Source organism: Anolis carolinensis, chromosome 2, assembly GCF_035594765.1.
Source record: "Anolis carolinensis isolate JA03-04 chromosome 2, rAnoCar3.1.pri, whole genome shotgun sequence".
NCBI classification, from domain to species: Eukaryota; Metazoa; Chordata; class Lepidosauria; order Squamata; family Dactyloidae; genus Anolis; species Anolis carolinensis.
Window position 1 is genome coordinate 277,490,571 of NC_085842.1, and position 24,022 is coordinate 277,514,592.

The 24,022-nt window shown below is 37.6% G+C and overlaps 1 protein-coding gene across 3 annotated transcripts in view; it reads left to right on the forward strand.

The window, feature by feature from the left end:
* kiaa0825 (KIAA0825 ortholog) overlaps nt 1-24,022 on the forward strand; it is a 266,901-nt gene that overhangs the window by 127,417 nt on the left and 115,462 nt on the right. For all 3 annotated transcript variants that reach the window (XR_010003920.1, XM_008103050.3, XM_008103053.3), the window contains exons 15-18: nt 4,103-4,336; nt 10,297-10,705; nt 18,438-18,597; nt 22,973-23,128. Coding sequence is in view for 2 of the 3 variants with exons in the window: in XM_008103050.3 (XP_008101257.1) it covers nt 4,103-4,336; nt 10,297-10,705; nt 18,438-18,597; nt 22,973-23,128 (959 nt within the window). In the remaining variant the exon portion in view is untranslated. The remainder of the gene's footprint in view (nt 1-4,102; nt 4,337-10,296; nt 10,706-18,437; nt 18,598-22,972; nt 23,129-24,022) is intronic.

The following is a 24,022-nucleotide window of genomic DNA, read 5'->3' on the forward strand; positions in this document are numbered from 1 at the left end:
GGGGAGAAAAGAGGCCAAAGTTGTTTTTAGGAGGGCTTTGTTGTATTTTTTCCTTGGGCAAATGCATGCCCCAAAGCTTGTAAATAATATATAGATTTCCCCCTACAAATACATTAATATATGAATTTTCCCCTCATATGTTTGCAGGTCTTTGCAAATCCTATATACATATAGATATCTAGAGATTTCTATGTACCTGTATATCTGTACCTATATGTATACATTAATTTTATATATGAATTTCCCCTCACATGTTTGCAAGTCTCTGCAAGTCCTATAGAGATATAATTCTCTATATATAGAGCAATGTCTATATATATATATATATGTGTGTGTGTGTGTGTGTGTGTGTGTGTGTGTGTGTGCCTTTTAAATATGCACATACACACGCACACGCACAGATGTCTAGATAGATGTAAACATAGATAAATGGGACTTCCAAATATTGCAGGAGGGAAATGCACATATATAGAGAGAGGATTTGCAAACTTTTCAGGGGGGAAATGCAAATGTGAAATTAGTATATATAATTATAGAGCTATATCTAGCCCTGCATTGTTTATATAGGCATTGAATGTTTTCCTGTTACTATGTTGGAAGCCGGCCTGAGTCCCCATGGGGAGATAGATAGAACAGGATACAAAGGAAGTTGTTGTTATTGTTTATGATGATAATAATGATGATGATTATTATAAAGTTATTGTTGATACCATATTGTTTTTGTTGACCCTACTTATGCACTTACAGAATTAGCTTACTGTTTTTCTTTGAAATACGGTAAATATTAAAAAAAAACATTTACCCCACTTATGCCTCAGTTAATGTAATTTTATTGGTATCTATTTTTATTTTGAAATTTACCAGTAGCTGCTGCATTTCCCACCCTCGGCTTATACTCGAGTCAATAAGTTTTCCCAGTTTTTGTGGTAAAATTAGGTGCCGCAGCTTATATTTGGGTCAGCTTATACTCAAGTATATATGGTAGTTTATTAAATTATCAACTTAATAATTTTCATGCCCAATGTGTCTTACCTCAAAAGATTGTCTGATTAACACTTAAGACAATATTATGCTATAACTAATTATTTTTGCAATATTTCAATTAGAGTGGTGGCTCATCCTCTGACAGATTCAGTGAAATAAGGCAGCCTCGGGCAAAGAATTAGGACTGGAGGAAATACATCACATGACTCTTTAGCTTGTTAGCAGAACCCAACAAAAATAGTTGGGGAAGAAAGTTCCAAGGGCAGTGAGGAACTGAACAAGAATATGAAGAAAGAAAACAATCTTGATACAGAATTGAATGAAGTGTAGTGGATGGGTATTTCTTTCTTAGCCCAAGCAGCCACGATCCTTGTAGAATGTCAGTCTGTTTAGGCATGAAAGGCTGGTACCTATTATCACATGTATCTTTCTGAAGGATGTTGTGTTTCTCTCTCCCCCATTTAATTCATGTTTCTAATACATATTATTGTATATTATGCAGTATTTATGTGCTGCAATTGCACAGTTGGAAGGGATCACAAGAGCTGTATAATCCTGTCCTCTACTATGCAAGAGTGCACAGTTAAAACACTAGAGATGGCCATCCAGCCTCTATTTGATGTACATTATTATATAATGTTTCGTATACAATATTACACATTATAATTTATGGTGGGTTGCAATTTGTCTAAATCATGAACTCACCTTGCCTCTTTATGATCATTCAGTATTACCATTTAAACATTGCTGGGCAACTTGTAAATACTTTAAGTAATGAGAATAAGTTTTATCGAAACAAAGAATTAGATGTAATAGCCATAACTATATACATTGCCTTTTCTTATACCTCCACCCCCCCCCCCCCGATGAAATATTAGATATTGGTCAAAACTTAATTTACTAACATTAACTCCATTATCCCTACGTTTACTTTTTCTTCGTTTCTTTCTTTCCTGACTTTTATACCTTTCCTTCTTGTATGTGTGTGAAAAAGGTAATGTCTAATATATTAAAAGACAAAAGCCACATTGAGACAAAAAAAGAAAATATGAAAGCACTGTGCTCAATTTCATTGAGGTTGTTTGGATTCTAATTGTTAGATGACTCTAACATTAACAAGTATAGAAAATGTTGGGCAAGAATAACCAAAAATAGAAATAACCAAAGGTACTAGACAGGGATGCCCCCTTTCTCAGTTACTTTTCATTATGACATTAGAAATTCTCCTTAATGAAATTAGGGAAGACTCAAATCTGAGAGGCTTAAGAATAAAGAAAGAGGAATTTAAACTTTGAGCCTTTGCTGATGATGTTATTTGTATAATTAACAATCCTCTGGACAATATAATGAAATGGATCAACAGAATTGAGAAATATGGTGAAGTCTCGGGCCTGAAAATAAATAAAAAGAAAACGATGATTCTTACAAAAAACATCTCACAAAAGTGAAAAGAACTATCAAAAATAACAGGAATGCAGGTGGTAGACAAAATACAATACTTAGGCCTTAATATTACAGCCAAAAATTCACAATTGATGAAGAATAACTATGAACACCTATGGAAAGAAATTAAGAAGGATCTTGACAATTGGAAATATCTGAAGCTATCTCTCTTGGGTAGAATATCTATTATTAAAATGAATATATTGCCGAAATTGTTGTATCTATTTCAATCCCTACCAATTATCAGAAATTTAAAAATGTTTAACAACTGGAACAAAGATATATCCAAATTTATTTGGCAGGGCAAGAAACCTAGAATAAAACGGCTACATTTAACAGACGGGGAAAAAAGAGGGGGCTTCGGTCTACCTGACTTAAGATTATACTACGAAGCCTCAGGCTTGATTTGGATCAAAGATTGGGCAACTTTAAAAAAGCAGAAAACATTAACCCTAGAAGGCTTCGATTTAAGAAGAGGCTGGCATGCCTATATTTGGTATAATAAGATAAAGATAGAAAAAAATTCCAACCATTTTATAAGAGCTGGCCTCATAAGAATCTGGGACCGATATAAGATAAGATTTTATAACAAAACTCCGATTTGGGTATCCCCTTTGGAAGCTTTGCATAGAAGAGAACTGGGCTGGCAACTATGGCCTACTTACGAAGACTTATTGACGAAACAAAAAGGCCAAATAGAATTAAAAGAGGAAAAAGAGATAAAAGTTAATTTTCCTAATTGTTCATGGTTCCAGTATAGATAAATAATACAATCATTTAGACAAGACAAAGAAATAGGCTTTGCAGATAATAAGGGTGTCTGGGACAACATTATGAAGACAAATAGTAAGCAAATTTCTAAAATATATAGACAATTATTAGAGTGGTCAACGGAAAAAGAACAAATAAAAGATTGTATGATTAAATGGGCCCAGAACATTGGTCACCAAATCGAATTGAGACAGTGGGAAAAGGCTTTGAATCAAAGACTTAAATATACTTATTCTTATGACATGAAAGAAAACTGGTTAAAAATGCAGTATAGATGGTATATTACACCCTATAAAATTTCAAAATGTTTAAAAAATGTATCAGATAAATGTTGGAAATGTGGCCAACAGACAGGTACTTTCTTTCATACTTGGTGGTCGTGCTCGAAAGCACAACAGTATTGGAGAGAAATAAACGAAGCCATCCAGAAAATACTTAAAATGAAGATCCAAAGAGAACCAGAATATTTTTATTAGGGATGTTAGACACAGAAAAAGATAAAAATAAAGAGATTTTATTTAACTTTCTGGTTACTGCAGCCAGAATAGTTTAGGCCAGAAACTGGAGACAAACAGATGTACCGAAAAAAGTAGATTGGTTGTATTGGTTGCCAGCCTGTTTAGCTTGGATAAGTGAGACTCTACTGTAATTCAAAAAAAATGTTTTGCCATTCTCTCCCACTCTTTTTTCTTTTCACTTTCCTACTTTCTATCAAAACAAAATGTTCTCACTCTTTCGATGTTAATTTATCCTATTTTACAAGCTCAATAAAAAGATTATTTAAAAAAGTATAGAAAATGTTTTTAGAATGTTGATATTTAAAACTGTCGATTAAAATATCTTATGTTTAATAATGAAGATGATCATGATGGTGAAGATTATAATAATAATTTTCTCTCCAAAGTTTCTAGTTGTGGTGAATCAGAGCCAGAAGTTATCAGATGCTTGAAACGGACTTTGATTGATTCTGTGAAGGGCATAGTGAAGCAGATTATTTCTTTGATGCATTCATGGGAAGCAACAGAGAACTATGGGACTTATCAGCACAAGCAAATTGTTCCTGAAAGCTTGCTGAAGACTGTTCCAAAGGAATGGAATTATACACCTAGAGAAATGAAGAGAAAAGAATCTGGGAAATGTAGGTGTGCTTATATTTCCATATCAGCATAATTGTTTCTCATTTAAAATCAGAATTTAATTCTAATTAATTGACATGTCGTAATAATTAACATGGTAGTAACACAACTACTGATACTTTTAGAAGATTGTGAATGGGGTTGTTGGTACATTTAGTTTTAAATAGGATGGAGGACATCCTATTTCAAGGTTGCTATTTTTGTTAGCTGTCTTGAAATCAACATCAGCTTATAATGACCCTATGAATGAGTTACCCTGTTATAAACAGCCCTGCTCAGACCATGTCCATGCCATCCTTCATTGAATATATCCATCTGGAATACAGTCTTCCTCTTGTCCTACTGCCATCCATCTTTCTATTGTCATCTTTTCTAGTGAGTCATATCTTCTTGCAATATAGCCAAAGAATAGTTACCTCAATTTATTTATCTTGGCTTTTAGGTAGAGTTCAGGTCTGATTTACTGTAGAACCCATTTATTTATCTTTATATTTAGCAGCCTATGTTATCCTCAGAACTTTCTTCCAGAACCACATCTCAGATGAGTTGATTTTCTTCCTATCAGCTTTCTTCACTGTCTAGCTTTCATAATCGTAAATAGAAATGGGAAATAGGATACATGGATCATCCTAATTTTGGTATACAGTAATATATCTTTATACTTCAGAATCTCTTCTAGTTTCTTCATAGCTGCCTTTCCAAGTCTCTGTGTTCTTCTGATTTCTTGACTGCTGTCTCCATGCTGATTAATGATTGAGCCAAGGTATTGAAACTCTTGATCTATTTCAGTGTCTTAGTTGTCTAATTTAATGTTATGTAAAACATCTGTTTCTGTGTCCTTAATGTTCAACTCTAAACTTGCTTTTGTTCTTTCTACTTTGACTTTCTTCAGTAGTCATTCTTAATTCATGTAGTTCTTCTTCAAACGACTGTCATCCTGTCATCTCTTTTGTATAGCTATTCTGTGTATTGTTTTCATCATTTTTAAATTTCTATTTGGTCATAGAATGTGTTTTCCCTGCTTGTCATAGAGCATCCCTTTTCATCGTCTAAATTTCCTTTTGATTTTTTGGCTCTTGTGGAAGAGATCTGTTGTCCATCCTTTTTATTACGTTATATTTCTATGTATTGATTTTTTATAGTAATTTTCCTTGTTCCTGCACATTAGTCATTGAACAATTGCAGTCAGGGTTCAGACTCTCACTTTTTATTTTTGCTTCTCATCTGCCCTTAAGTGCTTGTGGAGTTCTGTCTGTCATCATTGAGGCTTCCTTTTTTAAAAATTTCAGATTTATAATAATAAATAATAATAATAAACTTTATTTTTATATCCCGCCCCATCTCCCCGAAGGGACTCGGGGTGGCTCACAACAGGGACAAGTCCGAACAATGACACAACATATTTGACAAAACTTAAACATTTCAACGATACACAAAATAATATAATGGACAATACATTAAAATCCAAGCAGATAAAATCAAAGTAATTAAATGCAAACCAGCGGGGACAGGTTTCATAAAGTGCTATATCATGGAAATGAGTAACAGTGATAAAGTGCTGTACCATTTTATAAACATAAAGAAGTATTCTGATGACAACTCTACTGGGCCTAATCATTCAAATGTGCTCCGAAACAACCATGTTTTCAATTCCCAGCAGAAAATAGGCAGGGAAGGAGCTAACCTGATCTTCCTGGGGAGAGAGTTCCAGAGCCAGGGGGCCACTGCCGCGAAGGCCCTCTCCCTCGTCCTCACCAGCCACATTTGAGACAAAGGCAGGAGCAAGAGGAGCGCCTCCCCAGATGATCTTTGAGCTCGCGTCGGTTTGTAGGAAAGGAGGCGATCACGGAGATAGGCAGGTCCTGAACCGTTTAAGGCTTTATAGGTAATAACCTGCACCTTGAATTGGGCCCGGAAACTTATCGGTAGTCAGTGGAGCTGTTTAAACAGAGAAGTTGACCATTTTTTGTAACTAGCTCCTGTTATTAATCTGGCCGCTGATCTCTGAACCAACTGAAGTTTCCGAACCGTCTTCAAAGGCAGCCCCACGTAGAGTGCATTGCAGTAATCCAACCTGGAGGTGACCAAGCCGTGGACCACCATGGCCAAGTCAGACTTCACGAGGTACGGTCGCAGCTGGCACACAAGCTTTAACTGTGCAAAAGCCCTTCCGGCCACCGCCGATACCTGAGTATCAAGCGTCAGCGATGAATCCAGGAGGACCCCCAAGCTGTAGACTTGCATCTTAAGGGGGAATGCGACCCCACCCTATGCCCTAATCGGCCACACGACTGACCTGAAGGACCTCTGTCTTGTCAGGATTAAGTTTCAGATTGTTCACCCTCATCTAGTCAATCACAGTGGCCAGGCACTGGTCAAGGATCTGAGGGGCTTCCTTGGAGTTTGATGGAAAGGAGTAGTAGAGTTGAGCGTCATCTACCTAGAGATGGCACCCAACTCTAAAACTCCAGATGACCTCTCCCAGCGTTTTCATGTAGATGTTAAAAAGCATGGGAGACAAAATAGAACCCTGCGGGACCCCACAGGACAATGGCCAGGGGTCCGAGCAGGATTCTCCCAGTGTCACCAACTGGGAACAGCCCTCCAGGAAGGAGCGGAGCCATTGCAGAGCAACGCCCCCAATACCCATTCCGGAGAGCCATCCCAGAAGGATACCATGGTCGATGGTATCGAAAGCCACTGAGATGTCCAAGAGAATCAACAGGGTCACACTCCCCCTGTCAAGTTCTCTGCGGAAGTCATCCACCAAGGCGACCAAAGCTGTCTCCGTACCATGACCAGGTCTGAAACCAGACTGCGATGGATCCAGATAATCGGTCTCTATCAGGAACCCTTGGAGCTGCGAAGCGACCACCCACTCCAGAACCTTGCCCAAAAAGGGAAGGTTTAAAATTGGCCGGTAGTTGTTAAGAACTGACAGGTTGAGGGATGCCTTTTTCAGGATCAATTTAACCAATGCCTGCCTAAGGTAGATGGAAAAAGTCCCTGATCCAGTGAGGAGTTTATTATCCCCACGAACCAATTTGCCAGCCCCCCGCTGGCAAGTTTTATTAGCCAAGATGGGCAAGGGTCTGAAGCTCATGTGGTCGCCCTCACAGCTCCAAGGATCCCCTCGATGTCATCAGGGCGAACAATCTGAAACGAATCCATTAACACTGGACAAGCAGGTGCCTCGCTCACCTCCACAGATACTGCGTTAAGGCTGGTGTCTGAGCTTATCCGAGCGACTTTGTCTGCAAAGTGATGGGCAAACTTGCCACATCGAGTTGTCAGGTGGCAAGTGGCAGCCCCCCTATCACAAGGGTGGAGGAGCTCCCCCACCACCCGAAACAACTCAGCTGGTCTGTTTCTTGCAGATGCAATGCGGGCAGTCGAGAAAACTTTTCTGGCTGCCTGCAATGCCACGGAGTAGGCCCTAAGAGAGGCTCTAGCCCATGCTCGGTCGGATATGTCCTGAGATCTACACGAGATGCACTCCAGTCTCCGCCTCGTCTGCTTCATCACAGCCAGCTCCAGATTTGAGTTTTGTTTTGTTTCATTTTGCTGTGCATTCTTCCTTGACAATATCCCTGGCATTAGCCCAGAGTTCTTCTGGTTCTCAGTAAATTAGGTTTAATAGTACATATCTGTTTTTCACACATTGTCTTTAAATTCTTTATTCAGGTTGCATTTTGCATAATGTTTCGTGTAGTCTTCTTATTTAGCTTTATTCTAACTTTTACCATTAGTACATCATTTATGCTACATTCTGCTCCTGTTCTTGTTTTTGTAAAAAGTATGACCTTCTCCATCTTCTGCTTCCAATTATGAAGTATCTATTTGATTTCTTTATTGGCCATCTAGTGATGTCTATGCATACAGACACTTCTTGGATTCTTTCAAGAAAGTTTTTGCCATGAACAAACTGTTAGCCTCACAAAATGTACTCAGCCACTCTTCTACCTCATTTCTTCATTATAGGTGAAAATTTCCTACAGTCTTTGATTTTACACGATTTTCTATTTTTGCATTCCAGTATTCTATGATTTATTGTTTCAAGGTTAGAAAACTTTTGTTTTTTTCCCCCTTCATTTGGACTGCTTTCTCTAAGCACTCCACTTTTTTCAGGTGGATGAATGACAGCTATTGAATGACTATCATTCTCTTAAAGTAGTGAAAGCAACTGAGTATTATCAGGGATTCTATTGTGATAATTTAAAGCAACGGTCATAGGCCAATGCCAGCATTCACCAAACATTAAATTTTATGAAGTTTTCTAGAGTACCTTGACAATAGCATGACAAGTACATTTGGGATGCATGTGGGAAGAAAATGTGTTGTTAATGATAAAATATTCTACCATCTTGTGTAACTTATTTTTATGCGATTTGTTGATTTACAGCTTTTCTTTCTCCTAAAGGTGATATTCAAGGCATCTAATGCTGCTAAATAAATTAAATGCACAGTTTTAAACACATTTTTAAAAATAATATAATACTAATAATAAAACTTTATTTGTATTTGCCTTATCTCCCCAGAGGGACTCAGGATGGATTCCAGTCACAGAAAGGCAACCATTCAATGCCTGAATAAAGCAACCAATACACACATAATACCAAAAAATAATAACCGATATATAAAATTAAATTGCAACTTAACATCTAAAATTAAAATAAGACATAATCTGTCAAATAAATTATAACAACATAAAAAGTAGACATCAAACAGGAGCATCAATTTCCCAGAGCTGACAAAATTCATTGGCAGAATATAAGTTGATTATTGCCAAAGATGTTAACTGGGCTAGCATGGTAAACAGAGCCCGGATACGAGTAACAGATTTTAATCAGAAGTGTAGTGATTTTTTCAAAGCTTGCCTCCCCCCCCCCCCCAAGTTAGTTACCAGTCAAAAGAAACTGAGAGTAGGCCAGGCTAGGGTCAGTTTATAGTAGGCTGTAGCATGACCACCAGTTATTCAACCACCGCATGGTCTCAAATGTGAGGCTTCTGCCACGATAAGACAAGAGCAAAGGGGGCTTATATGTTTAGCTCTTCATTGTGTATCATCCAGAACAGGTACCCTGATTGTCACTGTCTTCATTGCCTTCACTTTGATTCAATTAAGCTGGCTGTTCTAGATCTGTAAGCAGCATTCCTTGTAGAATGTATGTGTGTACATGTGTATAATACTGGTAGTGCAATAATACCAATAGATTGTAATGATATATACACGTATATGTCTAGAAATTTTAGTTGTAAAATAAACTCCCAAAAAATTGGTTTGACTTATCCATATGTCAATGTGAACTCTGTACCTTAACTCTTATTTAATAAGAACCATCCCCTTCTCTGAGTGGCAAAAGGGAAGAGTTTAGTCTCTCCCAGGAGAACCCAAAAGAAGCCCCTTCTACCCTCTCCATTATGGTGACGCTTCTAGTCTCAAACTGTAACATTTGTCTGCAATTTGTCCTAGAATTTTAATATAACTTGTGTAATTTGACTGTCTTCCAGTTGTTGGTTTTGTATTTTTTTTCCTCTCATTACTGTAGGCTCAGTTAACCAATGCCCACGGGGATTAGTAGTTTCTCATTTCTTAAGAGTTATTAAAATAGACCTGATGCTAGTGTGAAATGTCTGATCATATGAAAAGCCTGTTCACAAATTTCCCTCTCTAGAAAGAATTTTAAAATGTATCAACTAAGTAATTACTTAGTGAGAGTCTCTGTGATCAATTTGTCCATGTGTAGGAGTAATTTTATTGGTTTCATTTGCATAGCTGCACCAGTGTCATCAAATTCACTCCTGAGTCACATAAGGATGGTTTGTCACAACAGGCAGACGAAATAGGATTATACATCTCAGCTATCTTTATCATTAGACATCAGCATTCAGTGGTTAATACTATTTTGTAATATAAGATTGTTCAATAATAATTACTTATTTTTTCCTCTCTTTTTTGAAGGTTTCACAAGGCTTGCTGCCCATGCAGTATCTATTGTAATCAGCAAGTTACCTACAGTGATTGCATGTTTACCTCCCCCAATTAAGTATTTCTTTTTTCTGTCTGAGAAAAAAATGCCCAAAACTTTTATTGAATCCAAAAAGGCTGGTCTTCTTGTCTGGAGCTTGATTGTAATCATCTGTCGGATATTTGAGGATGGAAATACAACAGAGCTTTTAACGGGAACAACACTTGACAGATGGAGCAAAGAGAAGCTCAACTTAGTTCGTATATGTTTGGAAAGTATTATAGGGAAAAAGAAAAGTAGCCCTAAACAAGTGACACACAAGATTATACAGAGTATTGAACAGCAAAGACCAAATTGGATTGAAAACCAGTTACTAAAGGCAAGAAAACTAAGCATAGACTGGTAAGAAAAAATGATGTTCTGTGCTTTTTGTGTGTGTGATCATCACTTGTATATGCAGCATGTTTTAGAATAAAACATTTTATAGTAAAAATTGTTTACTGTAGGGGAGAGACAACAGGAAGTGGGAGAAATCTACCCCTTGGAAGGGAAATTCACTCCTGAAAGAGTTATCATAGGGAAGAGGTGTCTCAATTGAAACTTTGTCACTAATCCTTGTTTCCATAACAAGCCAAATTTTTCAAAATCCATTTATCATGTAGAGTAGGGTGAAATCTTCTGAACAAGGACACAGACAGCAAAATAAACACCACAGGAGTGTTAACCCTTCCCTGTGCTATCCAAAGCTAAAGCCTATATACATACATATACAGTTACATTTAAAAATGTATATGTTCTGACTTACATACAAATTCAACTTAAGAACAAACCTACAGAATGAACTCGTTCATGACTTGGGGACTGCCTGCCTGTATTAATAAAAAAATAAGAAAAATCTTTTTTTTCTCTCTCTTTGTGCATCTGAACACATATTCTGGCAATTATTTTTAATATGGAGATTAAATTAAGGATACAGTCCATGTCGAGGGTTTTCTCTTATTAGAAACAAATAAGCATTTTAATTGAATAAAATAACAGCATATCCAGAGGGAAACTGGGGCATTTCAGAATTACCAAAAGAAACACCCACTGCGTTATGAGAAAAGCACAAACCTTTCCAGATTTTCATGCCAAGCTCCCAGCTTTGGGAAGATTATACAGAAAAGTTGAATGAAAGGAAATGTTTTATAGCTGTCTGAATTATGAGAATTTTACAATTGTTGGCATATAGGAGAATTTGTTATTATACACTTGCTAGTTAAAATTGTTGAAACTGCAGGAATATCTGCCTATTTCATTCCTATCTCATAAAGGCAAACATATTAATTTTCTGATACTTACAATATATACTGCAATAGTAGTTCTATAAGATTGGGTCATCCATGCAAACAAAAATGCATTAATTCTACACAAGGCTTCTGCTATTTTATTGGTGAAATATTTTGGCTGACAGGAATTGTGTGAAGCTGTAATAGTATCACACCAACGGTCATTGACCTTAATAACTTTTATTTTTGTATTTATTACTCATTTGCAAACTCTAATCCAGTGATCAAAATACTAATTCTAAATTCCATATATGATAGCAGAAATAAGAAAGAAGTGTTACTAGGTCTGTAACATAATTCAGTTTGCAATGTTGGAAATCATTCTGATTTTTTTTTTAAAAAAAATCCAATATATGTAATTGGATCAAACTAAAAACTGAGATATGTTATTTTATTTTATTTTTCCCAGGAAATAAACAAATTTACTTTTATATATAAAAGTAACATTTTAGGCCACATCCAATGTCTTGCAAGCAGCCCTGATGTCATGCAATAGGATTTCACCAACCTTTCTCCATATCCTGCCAAATGTGCTCCAGAGGTGGTGGTCTCTCTCACATCATTCAGGGAAGAGTTTCTCCACCCTCCAGGGCAGATTTTGGAAGCATATGGAGAGTTTCAAAAAAGCAAAGAAACCAGTTCCAGTAACAATGTCTGTATCAAAAATGGATACACTCCATTGGGTTTCACCCATTTTTGTGTAATCCATTTCATGTTTCAGTTTAAGGTATGTGTATTTGCATTTTCAATGGAGACATCCAATGTTTTTATTATTATTCAGTAAATTGTTGAAAATGAAACCTGAAATAGATTTTAAATAATTTTATATAGAAGCCATGAGAAATGTTAGAGTGATCATAGAATCATAGATTGGAAGAGACCAGATGGGGCATCCAGTCCAACCCCCTGCAATGCAGGAAAAGCACAATCAAAGTGCCCCCAACAGATGGCTATCCAAGGCCATTAAAAGCCTCCAAGGAAGGAGCTTCCACTACACTCTGAGGCAGAGAGTTGCACTGTTGAACAGCTCTTACCGTCAGGACGTTCTTCCTGATGTTCAGGTGGAATCTTCTTTCCTGTAATTTGAACACATTGCTCTGAGTCCTGGTCTCCAGGACAGTAGAAAACAAGTCTTACAATCATTATTTTGTATTTTTGGTAAGGTCTCATTCCTTTCTCAATTTTTTTCATCTTATATATAGTCCTTATTAATTTGGAAAGAGTCTGCTGCATTTGCATTTACTACAGGAAAGTCAGCTATATAATTATAGCTAAACATATAGGCCTAAGTCAAGTCAGGTTGTGTGGAAAGAAGTCCCAATGAAATCATTGCAAAACTAGAACTGGACATGCACTGCCATGTAATGCAGTTTGGAACTAAGTTATATGGTTAGTGTAGATCCATATAATTCAGTGTAGTTGAACTGCATTATGTGGGTCTACATTTACCATATAACATACTTTCAAATAGCATTATATGGCTTAAGGTTCCCCACCCCTGTCCTCCCCAGTGATTTCATTAGGATGTCTGTCAAGAGTCAGACGCCAATTAGCGAACAAAAATAGAGTTTATTCAGCAGATAAGCCAAAAAGTAATGTTAACACAGAAAAAACCTTGAACACTTCACTATCAGTGCTTCAAGAGCAGTTCAAACAAAAATATAATTCAGCAACACAAGCAGGTAAAAACAAAGCTAAACAAACTTAGTGCAAACTGCACTTTCTGAGTCCAAGCCCTGCCAGCCGGCTCTGTAGTTTTCAAAGGAACAGTTCCCAAAAGAAAACACCAAATTGGTCAGGAAACAAACAAACAAACTAAGAATGCAGTAGACTGCTTCCACAATGTGGATAAAGCCGAAGGCTCCAAAAGGATGGTGAAAAGACGTCGTCCGGGATTCCAAGGTCAGCTCAGGTGATAACAGCGGTGTCCAAAGAGCAAGCCAGGAGTCAAAAGCCGATAGTAGTCATCAATCACAGGGCGACGGCAGTAGCAAGGTCAAATTCCGGTCCAAGGTCTGAAGAGGGTGCAGTCATCCAAAACAGGTCCACGATAAGACACAGCGAGAGCCAAGCTAGGTGATAACAGCAGATTCAAATCATAGTCCAAGTCCAGTCTTCATGGAAACACAGAGATCCCAATGGCGCCTCAGCAACACCTTGCCACACGCAAAGTGCAGTGGCCAAACATTCCCATTTTATTCCCCTTCCTCCTGGGTGACCAAACACTCACACCCAAACACCAGGTGTCCCAAATCTACTCAGAGTCTGAGCTCCACACAGCTAGAGCTCGTGGATCTGGAGTACCTAGCAATTCGTCGGAGTCCCAATCATCCTGCCCACACTTAGACCCATGAACACTTAAAGAACCATCCTCCCTTCTCCAAGCATCCCAATTGGGATCAGCTCCTGCAGAAACCCCAGGTTCAGAAGTATCCATAGACCCCAAATCCCTAGACATCTCCGGTGGCTGTGCCCATTCAGTGCCCGCTTCCCCAGCCACCACCTGTTCCTCAGCATCCATCTCCCCATCTGAATCTTCCTCAGAAGATCCCCCATATAGCTCTCTAAATCGCTTCCTGCGCAACTCCTCCAGTGAACCCTCATCACGAGGGTTTTTTCTTCCTCTTCGAATTCCATCCCCATCAACCATAATCCCCGAAGGCGCAGTCACAACAATGTCAATATGACTTTGTTTGACCTTTTTTGTGAGAGTGAAAAACTGGTGAAATACATGCATTGATGAAAACAGAGAGCAAGTTGATGGAAATGCTAATGGGCAGAGAAACATAACTTTTCTTTAAAAGGATTTCAAGGATTGCTTATGTATCCAGTCTGATGCCTACTTGTATAGAAACCTTTCCATTTTTGGTGGTAAGTAGTATTATGACTAAGACAAACAATGTCATAGTAGACCACACAAAAGGCCTATCCAGTCCAACATTTTGTTGGGACAAGTCAATTAGCTATAGAAATTCTGCCATACAAACACAACTGCACCCTTTGTCTCATATTCTTCAGGTAGACGCAATGTTTCTTTGTTCAGGTGTTAATGAGCAACAGGCCACATATTTCCCTGGAGGAGTATGCAAGAGAGACGGGACCCATTGTTACTTTTTCATTATCTGAAAACTTCTGCTATCAAAGTCTGGATACAAGCTCAGAGATGAACAAAGATTTCATGGGGAAAGGAGAATTAAACAAAAGTATTGTGTGTGTGTTGCCTGTTGACTTATGGTGATTTCATGAATTTCATGTGGTTTTCATAGGCAAATAATACAAAGAGGTGACTTTGCCAGTTTCTTCCTCTGAAAAATAGCTTACTTCACCTGGCATTTGTTGGTGGTGTCCCATTAAAGCACTAACCAGAACTGACACGCCCATCTGTGTTTTAGAATGTGTTTATGAATGTTGATGTAAGCTAATAATTTTTAATCTGATTTATAATGTACTGCACAGTTTTTATATGTGTGTTTTATTGTAAGCCGCCCTGAGTCCCCTGTTGGGTGAGAAGGGTGGGATATAAATGTTGTGATAAATAAATAAATAAATAAATAAATAAATAAGATCAGAAAGGATCTGGTGCCTTTAGGATATTTAGGCCCCAAAGTGCATTACAAAACAGAAAAACTCTTTTCCCTATAATTAGCTGATGGGGGAATGGGGAAGGAGTGCATAGATAGATAGATGCTTGCCTCTAAATAAAATGAAGAATTACTGGAATATGTCTTCCTTTAATGAGAGAAGCAAAATGAAGTTGGGATGTTCAGAACCTGAGAAGAACAACCACTGTTTCTTATTATATAGTAGCTTGGGGACCCAGTGGTGCCCAGGCTATTAGCAGATGGCATTGTTTGTTTTGGGATGTTAGGTAATATCACTGAAATTTGGTCCAGATCCATCATTAGCTGGGTTCTGTGCTATTTGGATAAGGGTGAACTACAACTCCCAGATCCGAGGTCAGTCACCCCAAACCAGGCCTGTATGCACAGTTGGCCATGTTGGGTCTGTGTTCCAAGTTTGGTCCAGATCTGACATCAGCTGGGTTCAGTGCTTTTTGGATGTAGGTGAACTACAACTCCCAAAACCAAGGTCCATTCCTCTAAACCCCTGCAATATGTTCAGTTGGCCATGGGTCTTCTCTGTGCCAAGTTTGGTCCCAGTCCATTGTCAGTGGGGGTCCCAGTTTGTCTGGATGTAGGTGAACTATAATTCCCAAAATCAAGGTCTATTTCCACTAACCCCTGCAGTATGTTCAATTGGTCATGGGACTTCTCTGTGCCAAGTTTGGTCCCAATCCATTGTCAGTGGGGGTCACAGTATCAGTGAAGGTACTGCAAGTCCCATTATCCATGGCAAGTTTGGTCCAGATCCATTATTGGTTGAGTTAACAGTGCTCTCTGGATGTAGGTCAAGTGCAACTCCTGTAAATCATAGTGAATTCTCCCCAAATCTCTTGTTCAGTTGCTGATCAATTCCTCTGTTAACTGTGTGCCATGGTAAAGAGTAGGGAAGGGTTAAGGTAGAGGAAGTGGGCTGGGGTCATGCAAATTAAGGAACCCTGGGATGTCCCTTCTGTAGGAAAAACAGAACATCTGGGATGAAATTGCTCCCACATGAAAGCCTTCACTTGGGTGGGGGGCAAAATGGTATTTGTGGAGAACACTGGCAGGGTTCGGACTACATGTTCATGGTGCTCACTATAATCTGCATGTCAGTGGAGGGGGTCATTGGTGTCTCCTGCTCAGTGGGAACTATAGCTGTTTGTGGAGGCGGGAGGCTGTCTGTGGAAGTGGACACCTCCTCCACATACACACATACACATTTTTTTACATATATGTCTATTATCTTTATGAAGCACTCTAATTAATTTTTAAAGCTTCTGGCACAAATTTTGAATTAGTAGTTATTTACTAGTTGTAGAACCATCCCCTGACCATAGTGCATGATATACATATAATAACTGCTTTTCCAAATAATTTGCATTGCTGCAAACTGAACAATAGTTTTGTAGACTGAGTATAATTTATTGGAATAAGGAAGCTATATTCCTGTTCAACATATTAAATGTATTATTTTACTTGAATAAAATACCACAGTTGATGCATACAAATCTAATAAAAACAATGAAAAGAAAAGTCTGAGAAAAGTGGCAACCATCATCATTGCCTGGCTTGTGAACTGTCTAAAAGCATTCCTGTTCATTAAAATAACCTTCACTTGTTAGAACCCAAGTAATATAAACAGTCAACTAAGATTCTGGAGAACACACAGCCCCAAAAGTAAAGCAATGTCTGCCTTTGCAAAATAATTTGTTGAGTTGAAGATTATTATTTTTCATCATGGTGACCCTGAGTTGCCTGACTGGGTGCATACAAAGATTAAGATGAATGCAGTTATTCCTTGGCTGAGGTCTGCCTCTTTCAGGGCACATTCTCCCTAATGACATGATTGATAGGCAGTCCCAAATCCAGAGAGGAACTCATTAATCACAGCACTGACTGAATCCAATCATCTGCTCCACCTGCACAGTGATGGACAGGAAAGGATACCGTGCGGGTGCTGACACTGATACACTCCTTTGTCAGAGGGCCTCAACTTTTTCAATGTCATCCTCTAAGCAGTTTCATCTAAAATTCCATTGTATCACATATATACCTTCAAAAATGTCGCTTTTAAATATAGGGATATATTATTTTCTGAACTCCTTCAGGTAGCATTCATTATTATTCAGCACAGAAATAAATAGGAACTTGTAGTAGCTATGAAATTATTTACTACAAGTGATGTCCTGGAGTTGTATTTTGAACCTATATTATTTCTAATGCCCTATGTAGTGTTGTAGCAGTCAGACTGGGAAGCCTACAAGAACAAAAATAACAGGGGTTTGATTGAAATGATTAATTGCAGTTTACAGCTGAAATCTACATCATTGAGGCTACAGCACTATGTCCTTTTAACTGAACATGAGTTCCACTGTGGCTTACTTCTGTGTAGACATAGGTTCACTTTTCACAAATTAATATTATTTCATTATGTTACATTGTCACTTCTGCAATATTATAATAGTATACTGCTATTCACAACCTATCAGTTTATGTTTATGGTATTTTTAGTATGCCAGTCAAGATGATTGCAATATTATCCCAGGAGTTGGATGAAACACTATTAATTCAGATCATAATGTATAAAAGCTTTGCTATTAGAAAATAAAGTGTTTAAGTAAACTTCAACCTTACAAATAAAAAAAGTGTAGAGATACATGTTTCTCACTACCCCTTCCACAATGAATAGATGTCTAAAGTTACACATAAGTGGCCTGGAATAAACCTTTTAAGATATAGGATTTCTAACCTGCACTTAGCATAATGATTCCTTCTGAGACGTTTTATTCAGGATATAAAATATGACAGGTACTGAAATGTTGCCAAAGAAAGAATGAAGTTTTTTATCTCAGATATACTCATTTTGTCTAATATTTATATTATAATGTTTGGTTTTTAACATGGAAGGGGTTTTTTTGTTTGTTTAGATCAAGACAATATTTCGTAACACCAAATATTAATATAGGAACATAAAAAGAAGAGAAGGAATGATTATGAACTGATGAACTGTTTGTAGACTTAATATTTTTATCTACTTTAAAGTGTCCTTTCAGAAGCTCATTTTGATAGTTTTCTGTACTGCAAATCATATCTGTGACTGTAATGGTTTTACTCTAGTGGATTAACACTCCCTTTCAATCCCCTCCCCTCTATCAGGAACATTCTTCATTTTCTTGTAATACTTTTGCTTATTTCCCCCCCAAGTATTGTTACTACTGCAGAAGATGATAGAAACCTAGAGGAGGAAGCTATTGAGCTTGAATTGACTGAGCAGAAAATAAACATGATGGTCCTGGATATCTGCCACAAACCAGGTGGCAGTGAATACCTGAGGCAAATTTATCACATCATCCAGCTCAATGAGGTAGGGAAACAGCCTTTTTTACCGAGCAATTAGGTGTGTAGTGGCCTGAGGCAGCGTCTGCTGGCAGCTAAGGGTTAGTCAAGGAGCTGATAATGCTTTCTAAAGTCAATAACTAACTCAATATTGCACCATGTCAGACTGTTCAGTTTAAGCTTTTCTGCATTTATTTAGAAAAGGTTGCTTTAGATGAAATTATATGCCTTTTATTTATGTGCTTAAACTGTGGCATGCTTCATTAACTTATTCCTGAATTGTATTTCATAGACAGTGGTAGAAGCTAGCAGTTAACAGTAAGAAATTAATAGTGCTACAAAATCTTTTTTTTACTGATTTAAAGAAAACAAAATTAAAATAACCACTTTCCTCAGTGTAAAAAATCAAAGTGAAATATGAATTTGTATATGCAGATTACATTAGAATTGCAAAGCTGTGTTTTCATCCACCAACTTGTCTTTCGTAAAGATTATGTTACCAGTGTAAAAGCAGCTTTGTTAGTAATGTGCAAACTCCATCTGTAAAACCACTGTTGGATACATTAGCGTCTCTTTCTAAACTGTCTTTTGTTGTAGTTTTGTCTTGTTTTTTCTCTGAGACAACCATACGTACAAGAAAATACTCTCAGTGCCTGCAAATATGGAGTGACATTGCCCATGCATCACATCTATATGTATAATTTTACAGTTAAGCAATACAAATGAAAGAACAGGTGCAATATTTTTCTCAGCCTTAGGCTATGTTTACTCTTTACTTCAGTTCATTTCTTTTTGTGCCGTAAAGCTTAGCAAAGGTTAAAACATGGATTCTGTGAATAAATCAAAATAGTTTTGAGTGCACTTCTTTAATTACTAGAAAAATTGAAGGAAGAAACATTTTGCTGTTATGTAAGTTTACCAGGTATACCTTGGGTTTGAAATATCTATACAGAAGACAAACTGGGATCCAAACTAGTTTGTGAACAGTCTAAATCATGATAAATTATAAGCATTTGGAACCTCAGAAATCCTCCCAAGTATTAGCTGAGACCTTGAAACTTTATGTCCATATGATTGGGAATTACTAGGCATATATCAGGATCATCAGAAGACTGTTTAGGGTTGAAGCATGCAATCTCACTATTTTTTTCAGAATAAGTCAGAATTACTCAGTGGTCCAGCACAGGGAGTCATGGGGCATCAGTCATGAAAGGAACAGGTGGAAGGATCTGTCCAGGCAGTCCAAATTCCAACACAAAGTGCAGTTCTACCAGTGTGACACCCCTGGCTGCGAGAGCACTGGAAACCAATACACCGAAGCCAATAAACAATCTAATATCTTTATTAAAAAATTAAAGAAATAAAGCAAAAACAAGCAAAAGATATAGTTCATCAAATAGACCTTTCAGGAAAGGTCAAATATAGTCCAATAATATAATGTCCAATGTCTAATATTAGAGTTTAAAGTTTGTAATCCAAAAACCGAAACACACTCAAACTTCCAAGCAGTTTGAGTGGGGAAACGTCCAAGACTTTTACTAGAGTTCAATGCAAGTCCAAGGCAAGGAATTGAAGACAAGGCTGGAATCACGGCAAGGCAAGGCAAGGAAACACGGCTAGGCAAGGCATGGAAACACGGCTAGGCAAGGCAAGGCTAGGCTGGAAGGTAGTGGATCCGAACGCGGTCCACACTTGGCTGGAAGTGAAGTTAATCCTCCAACTGACACGTTGACTCCGCACTGGCTAGCCAGTACACAGAACTTTTAAGGAACTTCAAATCTTTTCACAGAGCAGGTGTCCAAATGCTCTTTTCCCTTGGGAAAAGAGCTAAAATAACATCTTCAACCAGATGCGATCCTCCCTGAGAATTCTCAGGAGAAAACAGGTTAATCAGCAGATTCTCTAGCTGCTAATCGCGCCCTCCTTCTCCTGCCAGCTTTCTCAAACCTACTAGTTTCCCAAAACATCCGTCTATCAAAGGGAGGGGAACTGGTGGGAGAAGGCTCCGTTTCAAGGGCCTTTTTAATGAGCTGTGGACTAGAATTGTCAATAGGGAGCATCTGGAAAGAGGCAGAGTCTTGCTGAATCAGCACAAACCCCATTTCCTCGTCACTGTGGTCCATAATGGAAGCAGGATCACGGCCCAAGGGTTCAGGGGACATCACAACCAGTGTCACAAGTAATCAAGAAGCCATCAACATACAAACGGTTTCAAAAAACCAAGGGTGTTCTCAAATAAGGAGCAGGATAATATAGAACAAGAAGAATGATGCTGAAATCAAAAGTCTATATCTCCAGCAGGAGGGCTTTACGCCTAAAGCCTGACAGACCATATGAAAGGTTATGTTTCAGATAGCTTAAACTCATGCTGGATAGGCACTTTGAATTGTCCTTTGAAGTAGATCTATAGTCAGATGAGCCATTGTAATACAGAAATTGTGTGCATCCTTTAACAGACCCAGTCAACAGTCTGGCTATAACTCTTTGGGTCAGGTTTCTGAGTACTTTCCAAAATATCTGAGCACTTTTTAAAAGCAACCCAATTTAGAATGTGTTGCAGCAGTTAGATGAGACATTACTAAGCTATGCATCACCACAGCTAGATCAGACATCTCAAAGAACGAGTACACATTTCTGGATACCACTGAAATTTGAGCATTCATGCTCAGGACTGAATCCAATTAGGTGTAAAGGACAAGTAGACGCTGAAGACACTGGGACCTAAAACACCTAGAGACTTTGTGTATATATTAAACAGGATAGCTTACAGAAGAGAGCCCTGAGGGACTTCACAGGCCAACAATAAGAGTGTGAACAGAATTCCCCTGGTACTAATTTTGGCTCACCCCTTTAGGATGAAAATTCTAAATCAGTGTCTCTAGACCCATTCTAGTACATTAGCATAGAAAGATACCATGGTTGATGGTATAAAATCCATCAAGAGCTCAAGCAAAACCAACATAGACACATTGCTTCTACATATTGTCCAGGGTAAGTTGTCCGTCAAAGTGACTAAATATGCTTCTGTCCCATAACTAGTCCTGAAGCAGTCAGTTTAAATGGGGTTTAGATAATCTATCTCATCCAGAAAGTTTGATGCTGGAATCCCATGACACAATAGTCCTCTGCTCAGAAATGTAATACTGTATTGGAAAGTAGCTGATAATATGGGGAGGGTTTAGGTGAGACTGGATCATAGCAAATATATCTACAAACTCGTTCCTTTCAGAAGAATTTCTCTTTCTATATAAAAAGATAACCAGTTTTGATTCCAGATTTTGTTTACAAATGGAATGAAATGTCATCTGATTTTAGATCTCAGGGATACCTTCCTTACTAGAAGATGATTCTGTGTAACACATACAGAACAATGTTCAGTATTTGTAGCCAGCTGAGGGGCGGAGAATAGAAGACCAGTGGTGCTATCTGAACAGAAAGAAGACTTCTAGTTGGGCTGAAGAAAACATGATGCTTGCTATCTAGCAATTGTTTCTCAGGATTGTCTAACTATAGCTGTATATGTGAGTTTCTGACTAAATGATCAAACTTGGCATTTCCTGAGTCCTTCTCCTTTCATAGCCTTAGGTTAGGCACAATTCCATTTCTGAGGCAGTCCCCTGAAAATTCTCACCCCATTCTCCCTTTCATATTAGCTTCCCTGAAGGGATTACTTGTTTTAACTGATGTATATCAGCTGAATTAGTTTATTCAAGGGAAATGTCTATATATCTTTCATAATAGTAGGATTTTAACAAGCCTTGTCCTTCACAGAAGATCTAAGATGTAGGGTCTTAGTCAGTGACTGTCCTTTTCAACACAGTAAGCTAGCATAGGTTAGCCTGAATACTATCACTTCATGTTGGTGGCAGGAAATTGGAAACTATAGTACAAATAAGTATTTTTAAAAAACTCTGGTACTCAGTTTTATGTTTTTTGTGTTACAGGACATGGAGTTACTTTTATCACAGAGGCTAAAGGTGGCATGTGAGGGTTGAAATTAGTTTGAAATTAGATTGTACAAACAGATTTATATATGTTAACTATACAAAAGTATTGTGTCCATTATCAAGAATATGTTTCCATTCTATGATTTCAGTAACAATAGTGGTGAAGGAGAGTTATTGTGGGATATAATAGGAATACTGAGAAAAATTCCTAAAAGTTTCCTATTCCTGTTATCTTGTGCTTTTATACAATACTTCTGCATGTTTCCTCTTTCTGTTGACTCAATAGAAGTAGCACTCAGTACCAAATATCAAGCAATTGAAGTTATCAGATTAACATCCAGTGATGCAAAGTACATTATTGCTGCATTTGCTTAGAGATAAGCAAGTATTTACGTAAGATTTACATTATCATTCTTGTTCAGTGCAATTGACATTCACCTGAGTTTTTTTTTTAAGGAATATTTGAATGAACAACTGCTTAATGAGGGATCTTCTGAAGATGGCACAGCAAGCATTAGACCTTTAAACCTGACATTAAGAAGCAAGGAAGTAGACTCTGGTTTTGACCCTTTCCAAGTGCACTACTCGTATTGCACTAATGTATTAGAAAAGGTCAGTGATTATTTGAAGAATTTTAATTTTCACTGGAAGTGGAACTGATCACATCATGTTGAAATAGTTGCTATCAAAAAGTGAAAAACCAGTGTTTGTCAGATAACTTTTATGTTGTGATTAAAAACGTATTACCCAATTGACAGAATTTACTACTCTGCATTTCTCAGATTCTCCCTGTGTAAATGATCTCTGTTTCTGACTATAGCACTGACTATATGACCTCTTTGAAAATGGCTCTTTCAATATAGGTTTCTGCAATTTCTGTCTCTGACTCTAACACTAAATAACATTGTTATTTATTGCAGATTTTTATGTGCATTCCAGGCTAATTATCCAAGTGGCCAGTAAACTTGGAGTAAAAGTAAACTCTAGGGCTTGTGAAATGGGGTGCAATCAAATGTTTTTTGTCACAGGAAATGTATTGATTTTTAACTTAATTCTTCAACCTTGAAACCAACACATTATTCTGTTGCAGAGACATGGTTTCTTTTTAACACACAACAAGCAGTGTTTATTGGTTAGAGAAAGTAAAACAAGGGGGAAATATACCATTTTCAAAAGTTGGATAAGTGAAACACTACTGTAAGTACAGATAAAACACAGGTGTTCCTGGCCAATCCAAAGGCAGATCAGGGAATTATTTATTCATTAGTTATTTATGGCACTTCTACCCCACCTTTCTCAACTCCGAAAGGGACTCAAGGCGGCTTTACAACAAAGGCAATTCAATGCCTTTAAAAAACAGTGTACAATAAAACAACAATTTAAAATAGAATAATAAGATACAATTAAAAGCATTTAGCACAATACAAACAAAGTAATTCATGTGATCCATGGGATTCAATTTGTGCTGAATGGGATTACACTCCCACTAAAGATGCAGGTTCTCTG